Source organism: Scyliorhinus canicula, chromosome 15, assembly GCF_902713615.1.
Source record: "Scyliorhinus canicula chromosome 15, sScyCan1.1, whole genome shotgun sequence".
Taxonomy (NCBI): domain Eukaryota; kingdom Metazoa; phylum Chordata; class Chondrichthyes; order Carcharhiniformes; family Scyliorhinidae; genus Scyliorhinus; species Scyliorhinus canicula.
This window is the reverse complement of record NC_052160.1, coordinates 7590768-7603286: the sequence shown is the minus strand read 5'-3', so window position 1 is coordinate 7603286 and position 12519 is coordinate 7590768. Positions and strand designations below refer to the sequence as shown.

The 12519-nt window shown below is 44.5% G+C and overlaps 1 protein-coding gene across 3 annotated transcripts in view; it reads left to right on the top strand.

The window, feature by feature from the left end:
- Positions 1-12519, top strand: part of dnah3 (dynein axonemal heavy chain 3) — a 186555-nt gene that overhangs the window by 18716 nt on the left and 155320 nt on the right. For all 3 annotated transcript variants that reach the window (XM_038820516.1, XM_038820514.1, XM_038820515.1), the window contains 3 exons: positions 3900-4119; positions 6241-6310; positions 11123-11285. In XM_038820516.1, coding sequence (XP_038676444.1) covers positions 3900-4119; positions 6241-6310; positions 11123-11285 — 453 coding nt within the window. The remainder of the gene's footprint in view (positions 1-3899; positions 4120-6240; positions 6311-11122; positions 11286-12519) is intronic.

Below are 12519 nucleotides of genomic sequence, written 5' to 3'. Positions count from 1 at the left end.
TGTGGATAGTGAGGAGGGCTGTTGTCGGCTTCAAAGAGACATCGATAGGATGCAGAGCTGGGCTGAGAAGTGGCAGATGGAGTTTAACCCTGAAAAGTGTGAGGTTGTCCATTTTGGAAGGACAAATATGAATGCGGAATACAGGGTTAACGGTAGGATTCTTGGCAATGTGGAGGATCAGAGAGATCTTGGGGTCTATGTTCATAGATCTTTGAAAGTTGCCACTCAAGTGGATAGAGCTGTGAAGAAGGCCTATGGTGTGCTAACGTTCATTAGCAGAGGGTTTAAACTTAAGAGCCCTGAGGTGATAATGCAGATGTACAAAACCTTGGTAAGGCCACTTTTGGAGTACTGTGTGCAGTTCTGGAAGCTTTGGAAAAGGTGCAAAGGAGATTTACCAGGATGCTGCCTGGAATGGAGAGTAGGTCTTGTGAGGAAAGGTTGAGGGTGCTAGGCCTTTTCTCATTAGAACGGAGAAGGATGAGGGGCGACTTGATAGAGGTTTATAAGATGATCAGGAGAATAGATAGAGTAGACAGTCAGAGACTTTTTCTCCAGGTGGAACAAACCATTACAAGGGGACATAAATTTAAGGTGAACGGTGGAAGATATAGGGGGGATGTCAGAGGTAGGTTCTTTACCCAGAGAGTAGCGGGGGCATGGAATGCACTGCCTGTGGAAGTAGTTGAGTCGGAAACATTAGGGACCTTCAAGCGGCTATTGGATAGGTACATGGATTACGGTAGAATGACGGGGTGTAGACTAATTTGTTTTTAATCAAGGACAAAAGTTCAGCACAACATCGTGGGCCGAAGGGCCTGTTCTGTGCTGTATTTTTCTATGTTCCCTATGTTCTAACCTGGCTCCTCCCAGTAATTACATCATATTTCCAAGCTGAAATCTAATTAACTCCACAGGGAACCCCCTACATCCAAACAACATTCCATTAGCCCAAGCTTTTTACGTTGCTTTAATTGCACCTCTGGCTCTAAAACTTAGTTGTCTTTCAAACAAGGATTTATTTGAAAAAACATAACTACAGCAGTCACATACTAACTCAGGCTTTTAATCCTTACTGCACAAAATACCTATAATACAATATATCTGAAATTTCTACATTCACCACAGGTGTTTGATGACCGGTGCAGACTCGATGGGCCGAAGGGCCCCTTTCTGTGCTATATGACTCTATGACTGAGTACTAAATGTGCAATCAACTTAGTTGCGTTCATTAGGTGAACGTTGCTATGGACACAGCCAATGTTCACAGCTGCTGACACTCATTGCGTTGGTTGCTATCGGCAGCCCAGAAAGTAGTTTGGCCAGGTTATTACCTCATGCAGAGGACACAACTATTTATCAAACCTTGTAACCCACACCCGTGACTGTATAAAAGTACCTAATGTGTGAGAGCCAGCCAGAATCTTATTTGTGACGTTTGTTGTGCTTTTTAATTCCTGTTCCTAATTTTTAGGATCCCATTTTCCGTTACGTTTAACTGCCTTTTTTAAAAGCCAGGAATCCGGATCAAACCATCTGAAGCATCACTGATACTCTGCAAGCATGGTATCGTAAAGAAATATGAGAGCGCATCAACTCACTGCACTCATGGACAAATAGGCCTTAGCACCGTTTCTAATCCTTTGGTTTTGTACGATTGAGCAGCATTGGAAGATATTTCATTACTGAAAGATGTGTTCAACTCATAATCTCGAGATTATTACCTGGTGCCAGCAGGTCTTGTATTTTTCACCATGAATTATATCCAGGAGTTGGAAGGGGCAGTGATGGGCAACATTTGTTGTGGGAATTTCCGTTATTGGGGTTTTGTTTTCTTTATGTTTCTTTTTCCTGCTGATTTTTCCTTGCAGCTGTTGCTGTTTTGAGGACTTTGCTCCATTCTGAGTTCTTGTGTGCAGGATAATTTAGTCTCGCATGCCTTGGGCAAATAATAAAACCTTTTTGGAGTCCACATAGCATTTCCACTCTGGTCCCTCTCTGTCATTTCGGAATACGAAACGGCCAAAAGGTTTCTCCACTGTTAGGAGTATCAGCCAGTTGCTGAAGTCAGTTCACGTAACAGCAACTTTGAACCAGTTTTTGGAGAGGTTAAACAGACATCCAGGTCAGTTGATTCCCAGTATCTCCCTCCTGGAATGTTGACAGCAGCACACGGTGACCTTTCACTTCCTCCACCTGACGGGCTTCTCCATTAACCATTTTGATTGTGAGAACAGAGGCAGTCAATCATGTTGTTTTGAAGCTTTCCATCAGCAACTGCTGTCAGATGATTGCAGGAGAAGGAAAGCAAATTACTGCGGATGCTGGAATCTGGAACCAAAAAGAAAATGCTGGAAAATCTCAGCAGGTCTGGCAGCATCTGTAGGGAGAGAAAAGGGTCATCTGGACTCGAAACGTTAGCTCTTTTCTCTCCCTTCAGATGCTGCCGGACCTGCTGAGATTTTCCAGCATTTTCTTTTTGATTGCAGGAGGAGGTTTGAAGTTAAGATTTGGTCAACTGGGCACAGCACAGCCACTAAGACGTAGTCCAATAGACTGCTGTCATCCACAACCAACGCAAAACCACACGGCCCCATAGCACAGTGGTTAGCACTGTTGCTTTACAGCGTCACGGACCCGGGTTAGATTCCTGACTTGGGTCATTGTCTGTGCGGAGTCTGCACCTTCTCCCCGTGTGTGCGTGGGTTTCCTCCGGGTGCTCCAGTTTCCTCCCACAAGTCCCGAAAGACGTGCTTGTTAGGTGAATTGGACATTCCGAATTCTCCCTCTGTGTACCCGAACAGGCGCCGGAATGTGGCGACTAGGGGCTTTTCACAGTAACTTCATTGCAGTGTTAATGTAAGCTTACTTACATTAACACTGCAAAACCAGGGGCTGGTTTAGCACAGTGGGCTAAGACAGCTGGCTTGTAATGCAGAACAAGACCAGCAGCACGGGTTCAATTCCCGTTCCAGCCTCCCCGAACAGGCGGCAGAAAGTGGCAACTATGGGCTTTTCACAGTAACTTCATTGAAGCCTACTTGTGGCAATAAGTGATTATTACTTGTGACAATAATAAATATTATTATTATAATCATGATTGATAAGTTGGAACTTAAAGTGAGCAAATTGTTTGGAGCCAGTTTTGACTTGGTGCTGATTTACAAAATTGGTTGAACTCAAATTGCTGATGTGGTCATGACCACCCCCTTTCCACTATCCATTAGGATTAGGTTTAATATTTATTGTACCAAGTAATAGACACGACTACAATGATCTTTAGTTGCTTGGTAGGATTGCTGAGAAAATAAATGCTGCTGAAGCTTTTCATCTTGCACTCATCAGGACAAATGTAAGAATGCCAAATTTCAAAGGGAACAACAATTTATACTGCACGAGAAAGGTGCACTGGTTGATTATCACGTTGACACCGGTTAGTCGAGGAGAATGGCCATGGGGAATGCGTCAGTGAACTCTTGTCCTACACACTTACGTTTAATTTAAAATGCACAATACTTGGATGTGTTCCTGTAGCCTGCGGAGGACAGGTAGAATAGCTGGCTAGAAGCCAGAGTAAGCGAGCCACATTGCGAACCCAATCTGATAATCTGAAATTAGATGGTAGTGTGATTCTCAGCACATTCTCTTAATATTCTGATAGTAACCTGGAGGATCTTTAGATGGATGTGTATGTAATAACCAACTGTCATTATTAATAAGAACTATGTGACAGTGATGTTTTGCTGAATAGATTTTCATATTTACATTAAATCTTGTACAGCCGAGCAGAGCGAACCAGTGTCTGGTTCATAATGCTTGTTTGTGCGGGATGCAATTAAGAACTTTAAGGACGCGGTTTTATTGATGGTTCTGTAACCCCCGACCTATTTATTTTTCAGTCTGTTTTGCGTCACAGTCGTCATCCTCCTATAATGCAGGATATATCCTGGCCTTTGGCCATCCCCTTCAAGGAGCAGCGCTACTACAGAAGCCCAAGTGAATCTATCGGCAACAACTACACGCCGACAGCAAGCAACCTGAAGATTAAAAATTTGAAGAATGTGTCCCGAGCCGACAGGATGGCAGCAGCGATGCCAGCCTGCGCAATGAGATATTATCGTATCCTTTCATGGAGGGAGTGAGAAATAGTGCAAAAGCTAGCTGCGGTAACGTCACCATAGTCCCAGGGGACCACAGGCTGCTTTCCCCTTTGAGGGGGAGAGCTGACAGGTGGCGGTTTAATCATCAGCGGGTCACCACACCTCAGGCGAGGGGTGAGGTTGAGAAGGCAAAATGTCACGTGTGTAGATGGATTTTCTTCATCCCTGAGAAATACAAATTACGATCCGTCATTTTTGCCACGGCCAGAGCGACACAAATAATTAACGGAATAGTTTTATGCAACTTGTGTTATAATTGCGTCACGATATTTAATGAGAAAAAACACAGGTTGCGCACTTTTCAAGGCACATTACGTGTATTTATAAAGAAATCTATGAAAACCTCCAAAGACCCTCAACACAGTGTTTAGCACTGTTGCTTCACAGCTTCAGGGACCCGGGTTTGAGTCCCGGCTTGGGTCACTGTCTGTGCGGAGTCTGCACGTTCTCCCCGTGTCTGCGTGGGTTTCCTCCGGGTGCTCCGGTTTCCTCCCACAGACCCCGAAAGATGTGCTGTTAGGTGAATTGGACATTCTGAATTCTCCCTCTGTGTACCCGAACAGGCGCAGGAATGTGGCGACTGGGGGCTTTTCACAGTAACTTCATTGCAGTGTTAATGTAAGCCTGCTTGTGACACTAATAAAGATTATAATAAAGATTATAAACAGCAGTGCTATATAATTTCTTCTTTCAGAAGATGAAGTGGGCCAGATTAAATCTGAAACCAAGATCGCCATTCGGAGGGATGCTGAATGGTCTCACGCCTCGTTACCGCATTCACCCAGGCATCTGAGAGACTGGGCCTCAAATTAAACATCCAGAAAACAAAGGTTCTCTACCAGCCCTCTCCTGCCACACAAAACTGCCCCTGACCAGCAAGATCCACGGTGAGCCCCTGGACAATGTGGATCATTTCTCCCATACCGTGGGAGCCTCCTCTCAGTGCGAGTGGACATTGATGATGAAATCCAACACCGACTCCAATGTGCCAGTGCAGTCTTTGGGACGCCTGAGGAATAGAGTGTTCAAACACCGAGACCTCAAACCCAGCACCAAGCTCATGGTCTACAGAGCTGCCATGGTCCCCGCCCTCCTGCATGCTTCAGAAACATGGACAATGTACAGCAGACACCACAAATCCCTGGAGAGAAATCACCAGAGCTGCCTCCGCCAAATCCTGCAAATCCACTGGTAGGATTGGCGTACCAACGTGAGCGTCCTCTCCCAGGGCCAGTATCCCCAATATCGAGGCACTGGTCACGCTTGACCAGCTGTGATGGGCGGGCCACATTGTCCACATGGCCGACACGAGACTCCCGAAACAAGTGCTTCACTCCGAGCTCCGCAATGGCAAGGGGTCACTGGGAGGGCAGAGGAAACACTACAAGGACACTCTGAAAGCCTCCCTAAATAAATGGAACATCCCCAATGACACGTGGGAATGGCTGCCTTAGAACGCACAAACTGGAGAAGTAGCATCTGCAAAGAGGCCAATCACCTTGAGCGTCACAGGGTGGAGCACGCGGAGGCCAAGCGTAAACAGCGGAAAGAGAGCGCAGAATCCAGAGTGTCCCACCCACCCATCTCATCAAACACCACCTGCCAAACCTGTGGCAGAGTCTGCGGATCCAGGATTGGGCTATTCAGCCACCGCTGAAACCCCCCTCCCAGGAGTGGAAGCGACTCACCCTCGACACTGAGGGACTGCCCAGGAGAGAAGAAGAAATATTGACCAGACACAAAGGACAATTCCCCTTCTCTTCAAAATGGTGGCCACGCGAGAGTGGGCAGGGCATTGGTTGACATCTCAACTGAAAGGCAGTACTTACTGACAATGCGGCAGTCCCTCAGTACTGCTTCGGAGTGTTCAACCTTGATCTTTCCTAAAAGCGGCGTAATCAACTCATCATTTGCTTCTCATTCTCCTTTTACTGTTTATTAAACGGAGCGATGGTTTCATTATTTTTTTGTAGTTCCTGCAGGCATTATGTGTGATTTCTGAAACATTAACTTCCGTTGAAAGAATAATGATCACTATCGTAAAATACATTTCTGGGTCAACCTTAACGGATGGGTTCAGCTGCGAGACTGTACCAACCTGATCTGAAGAGGCGAAAACTTTCATTAAAAAGCAAGGCCGGAAGTGAAAAGTAATTTGTCCTTTTATTGTCGCTTCTGATTGACGGTTTCTTAAATGTAAATTATTTGCTTTATTATTTTTCTTTTGAAAGTGACAGATGATTTCTTGAACTTATAAACAGTGTGACTGTGATAGCTGGGACAGAGCTTAAAGGACCTGGCCCGGTTTTCCACCCTGTATTTCTCACTGAGACTCCATATTGTGGCAACAGCACCCCTTATCAATCAGCTGTTAAACTCTACAAGCTGCAGAAATGTTATTAAGTTCCGAATGGATTAAGGACAGGTATTTTTCTATCTATCGAGGTGAGGAATGCAAATGACTATTGAGTTTAATCTGATTTTGATGAGCAGAACGGTAGCACAAGTGGATAGCACTGTAGCTTCACAGGGTCCCAGGTTCGATTCCCCGCCGGGTCACTCTCTGTTTGGCGTCTGCACGTTCTCTCTGTGTCTGCGTGGGTTTCCTCCGGGTGCTCCGGTTTCCTCCCACAGCCCAAAGACGTGCAGGTTAGGTGGATTGGCCATGCTAAATTGTCCTCAGTGATCAAAAAGGTTAGGAGGGTTTATTGGGTTATGGGGATAGGGTGGAAGTGAGGGTTTAAATGGGTCGGTGCAGACTCGATGGGCCGAATGGCCTCCTTCTGCACTGTATGTTCTATGTTGTGCATTTTCTTCATCCATTCGTATCTATATCTGCACGCTACATGGAAGAGTTCTGACAAAATGCTGCAAATCGTGGTCTGAAGGGGTTTTTATCTTTTACTATTAGACTTAACTTGTAATACGAAATTTTTTAAAAAAATAAGGAGCATTGCAGTTACCATGGCCGAGAAATTCAGGAGCAGAGTAGAGTAGAGTAGTATTCAGGGGCAGAGTAGAGTAGAGTAGTATTCAGGGGCACAGTAGAGTAGAGTAGTATTCAGGGGCAGAGTAGAGTAGAGTAGTATTCAGGGGCAGAGTAGTAACGGATTGCACTCAAGTGCAGAGGTCTAAGGAGCCCAAGTATTTGTGTCCATGGACCTCATTACTTGTGAAAGGTAGGTGGCCAAATAATTTTTAATGCTATTATGATCCTGGAATAGACCCCAACATTTGCTAGGATATCGGATGGGAACGCCAATCACTTTTTAAAAATTTGTAAAACTGTGATTAAAATATACTTCACACTGGGCGCGATTCCACGCTCAGATGGGAATATGGTTTATTAAAACAAATATTAAGCTACCTTGACATGACAGAAATATAACTCACAATTACCAATTAAACAATGCTTAACAATAAAATGAAACTCGAATTCCGACCCTGGGTCACTGTCTGTGTGGAGTTTGCACACCCCATGTCTGCGTGGGTTTCACCCCCACAACCCAAAGATGTGCAGGTTAGGCTAAATTGCCCCTTAATTTAAAAAAACAATAAAATGAAACACTTTAACTCCTAACTGATGCCTCTTTTATTTCCATCACAGGTCAAAAACCACTTTTAAATCAAACTCGGGTTTACTTGCCAGATAAAGAGTTATTTTAAAAGACTGTTTGAACAGAGAAACAAACTAAAACTGACTGCTTGCAGACCTGGCTCCTCCCATTACTTACATCATCTTTATTCCACACAAATCCCATGACCTAAAGTTTAAACACAATGTCTCTAAATATCTACGCACCAGAAATCATCATAAGATCACATTAGGCCTTTTCTTGTAAACATAAGCATGGCTTGAAAGAATGATCTCAATTTTACAACCTCTAAATTGTACCTTTTGCAGCCACAAAGTCTGTCAGTCTTTTAAACCAGGATTTAAAGAAACATTACTGCCACAGAAAAATACCCAACCTAACCTAGACTTTTACTGCGACAAATAATAAAAATAATCTTTAATACATATATATAATACATATAAATGCATTAAATACATATAATACAACATATATCGCAATTTCCTACATTCATTACAATGCTACTTTTCAGATGATGAGGGTCAGAAGGAGGAACCTTTATAATGTGATCAGTGGGGGAGGATTCAGAGGTCAGGAAAGAGTATTTCAGGGGGCTGCATGTTGATGGTGGACTTTAGATTGTAATCAGGAGGAATGGGAATGTCTGATTGCGGGGGGGGGGGGGGGGGGGGGGGGGGGGGGAGGTTGTGTAGGTCGAAGACAGGAGTGAAGGTGGAGATCACTGGTCCAGGGGTGGTGGTGATTAATGATAGTACCTGTACTCAACCTTATTTTCATTCTATGATGCTTAGCGTTGAGCAGGTAGTGTCAATGTTTTCTTAATCACATTGTTAAGGTCCAATGGCCATCACGTTGTTAAATGACAACTACATTGGAAATATTTAATGGCAATTATATTGTTAAGGCAATTGCATTGTTACCCAGGTGCTGGGTGTTGCTCCAGCTATAAATGGGGACAGCCTTCCGTGTCTAGTGGGCATCATAGGGACTGGGGTGTTGTATCCACCCCTTCAATCACATTTTGGTTTGATGTTTTAAGTTTAATTTGCCATTTGTTTTTGTTTGATGCAGTATCCCTTAAGTGGCTGCCTTTCAATATGTCGCTTAGTTTGGTTAATTTAATTAATTTAACCCAAAACAGTAAAATTGGGGAGATTAACATGGCATCACAGAGACTGGGTATATTAACCCCTTTGATTCTATTTATTTTGATTCCCAAAAGCAGTTTAAGGTGCTGCCTTTTAATTTGTCCCATTGTTAATTTAGTTAATTTGGTTAACTAAAAAAAAAGTATATATGGGGACAGCTGGAATACCAACGGGAGGAGGAATTGGGAGAGTTTGTTAGTGAAGCAGTTGAGGCTCCTTCATTAAATGTTTTTAAGGTAAAGATAGATAGTTTTTTGAAGAATAAAGGGATTAAGGGTTATGGTGTTCGGGCCGGAAAGTGGAGCTGAGTCCACAAAAGATCAGCCATGATCTCATTGAATGGCGGAGCAGGCTCGAGGGGCCAGATGGCCGACTCCTGCTCCTAGTTATTATGTTCTTCTGTTAGTTTGCATTGCTGACTTGGAAATAAACTCATTTTAAGGTGTGAGCTAGCTTCAGACTTATTCTTCCTCAGCATTTAATTACTGGAACTAACATGGTAGAGCAGGATGAATATTATGTTTTGGTGATTGGTTGCTTAATAATTCCCTCCTTGGGCTGCTGTGTGCGTGGAGTTTGCATGTTCTCTCCATGTCTGCGTGGGTTGACAGGGGTTCAATTCCATGGCAAAGACTCACCAAGTAGACCAAATGGCAGCTGCCTGAAAAATATCTTTGGTGAGACAATTATTTCCAGCTATTCCCCTAACAAATCCAGAGAACTCTGAGATAAAGCAAAGGATGGAGATTCCATAATGGCCGAATCCTGAGATCAGTAAAATATTGGACGCAGGCTCCAGTACAGAGATTGGTGGTCTGTATATGGCCGTAGTTTTAGCCAATTTGAGAGTCGAGACAGAAAGTGGGTCTGGGGTGGCGACCACAGGCACTTAAACCTGTGAAATGCACGGGAACAGTTAATCAGTGTTGTCAGTGCGATTCTAAATATTATTAAGCAAAGAATTGCCCACAGCGAAAGAATTGTATTTGGGAAATGATACCTGAAACTGATACTTCCCTGGCTGAAAATAATGACAGCGATTGCCACAAAGCAATTGCGTTGGTCATTGGGAGTTTGTGTCCAGTGCTGAGCATGTTGTTGGCTGGTTCATTCAACTCGTAGAATTTACAGTGCAGAAGGAGGCCACTCGGCCCATCGAGTCAGCACCAGCCCTTAGAAAGAGCACCCTACTTAATAAATCCACATCTCCATAACCCAGTAACTCCACCTAACCTTTTTCTTTGGACACTAAGGGCAATTTAGCATGGCCCTTCCACCTAACCTGCATGTCTTTGGACTGTGGGAGGAAACCGGAGCACCCGGAGGAAACCCAAGCAGACATGGGGAGAACGTGCAGACTCCGCACAGACAGTGACCCAAGCCGGGAATCGAACCTGGGACCCTGGAGCTGTGAAGCAACTGTGTAGTTTTAGACAGCAGTTGCAGTACCACAGTGTTACCTGGAGATTTCTGATGAGGCAGACTGGTTGGAAGGTTAAGGAGGATGGAAACTCTACCTGCTTCAGGTTTGGGGAGGATAACACGCCACCGACTTCCAAAAAGGGCAGTGCTCCTTTGCAAGGTATCTGGAATCAGTCTCTTCACAAGTGCCAACGCGGTCTCTAGCAAGATTCCTCTATTTCTAAGCAGATCTTCGATGGAAAAAAGCACAGCTGAAGCTAGACCCAGTGGCAGTGAAGGAACAGGGATCTACAAGTCAGAGTGGTGCGTGGCTTGGAGGGGAACCTCCAGGTGGTGGTGTTGCCATACATCTGCTTCTTGTTGGCTGAGGTTGAGGGTTTAGTTGGAAGATGCTGTCAAAGATATGGTGAGTTGCAGCAGAGGATTGTATTTGCACACACGGCTGCCACTGTGAGCTGGTGGTAGGCAGAGTGAACGTTTGTGGACGAGGTGCTAATCAAGGTTTTTTTTTGTCTTGAATGGCACCTTGAGTGTTGTTGGAGCTGCACTCATCCAAGCAATTGGAGAGTATTCCATCACACTCCTGACTTGTCCCTTGTAGACGGTGGATAGGCTTTGGGAGAGTCAGGAGATGAGTTATTCACTGTAGAATTCCTAGCCTCCGTCCTGCTAATGTAGCCACAATATTAATATAGTTGGTTCAGTTCAGTTTCTGGTCAGTGTTAACCCCCCCTGAACATAGTGGGGAGTTCAGCGATGATGATGTCAAGGACTATAACATTGTTTTTCATTTCAGAGATTCGACAAGCCGGCCTGGAGCATCGGGTCCGACTCCTCCGACAGGAAAGGCATTCCCAGGAAGCCGACCGATGACACCAGTGGAACAAATAAATTTAATTGTTGAACAAGAGGAAGAGATCACTCAGCTGGAAGGAATGCCTTCTGATCGAGATTATGAGGTTTTTCTTTCTACACACACTTTTTAAGAGGGATTTGCGTTCTCTTACTGCTCCGCAATGCGGGCAGCACGGTAGCATAGTGGTTAGCACAACTGCTTCACAGCTCCAGGGTCCCAGGTTTGATTCCGGCTTGGGTCACTGTGCGGAGTCTGCATATTCTCCCCGTGTGTGCGTGGGTTTCCTCCGGGTACTCCGGTTTCCACCCACAGTCCAAAGATGTGCAGGTTAGGTGGATTGGCCACGATAAATTGCCCTTAGTGTCCAAAATTGCCCTTAGTGTTGGGTGGGGTTACTGGGTTATGGGGATAGGGTGGAGGTGTTGACCTCGGGTAGGGTGCTCTTTCCAAGACCCGGTGCAGACTCGATGGGCCGAATGGCCTCCTTCTGCACTGTAAATTCTATGATAATCTATGATAATAGAATGAAATTGGAAAGCATCACCATGTAATTCATCCTGAGACAATTAATAGCATAGGTGGGAAACATGGTCCATCGAAAGTTACTCATTATTTATCTCAAGATCCAATCAGTTTGTTCAATTCATTTAAAATATTGAATCCTTGTTTTCAATGGACGGAAAACAATAATGGGGCCATTTTGTTTTAATGAGGTTAAAGTTCGGCAGTTCCGGTAATGGTGTTGGTGACTGTGAGCGTGAAAATCAAATGATGGTGTTTATTCGTCATCCATCTCTTGAATTTCAAATTCCCGTTGCTGGTTTTTGACAAGGTGGTAACTCCTCTATTATTTTTTGTTGTGACCTGTTAATTTGTGGGACGTGGGTGTTGCTGACTAGGTCGGCCCTTGTGGAGGTGGTGATGAGCCTACCTGAACCTCTGCAGGCCGTGTGGTTAGCCACATCCCTAGTGCAGTTAGGAAGGGAGCTCCAGGATTTTGATCCAGCGACAGTGAAGGAACGGCGATGTATTTCCAAGTCAGGATGGTGTGTGGCTTGGAGGGGAACCTTCAGGTGGAGGTGTCCCCTTGTCCTCCACTATGGCAGAGATCGTGGGTTTGGCAGGTGCTTGTGGTGATATTTGTGAGTTGACTTCAGGATGGAAAGCATAGTGTTCACAAAGATACTTGAAGCGATGTTCATCGACAAAGCTAAAACTATTTACACCACTTAGATTAATGTGTGACACTTATTCCTATAGTAAACAAATAGATTATATTAAACGACACTCACTGACACTATCTCTATACTCTAACTGTGACTATATTCTATCTTCTC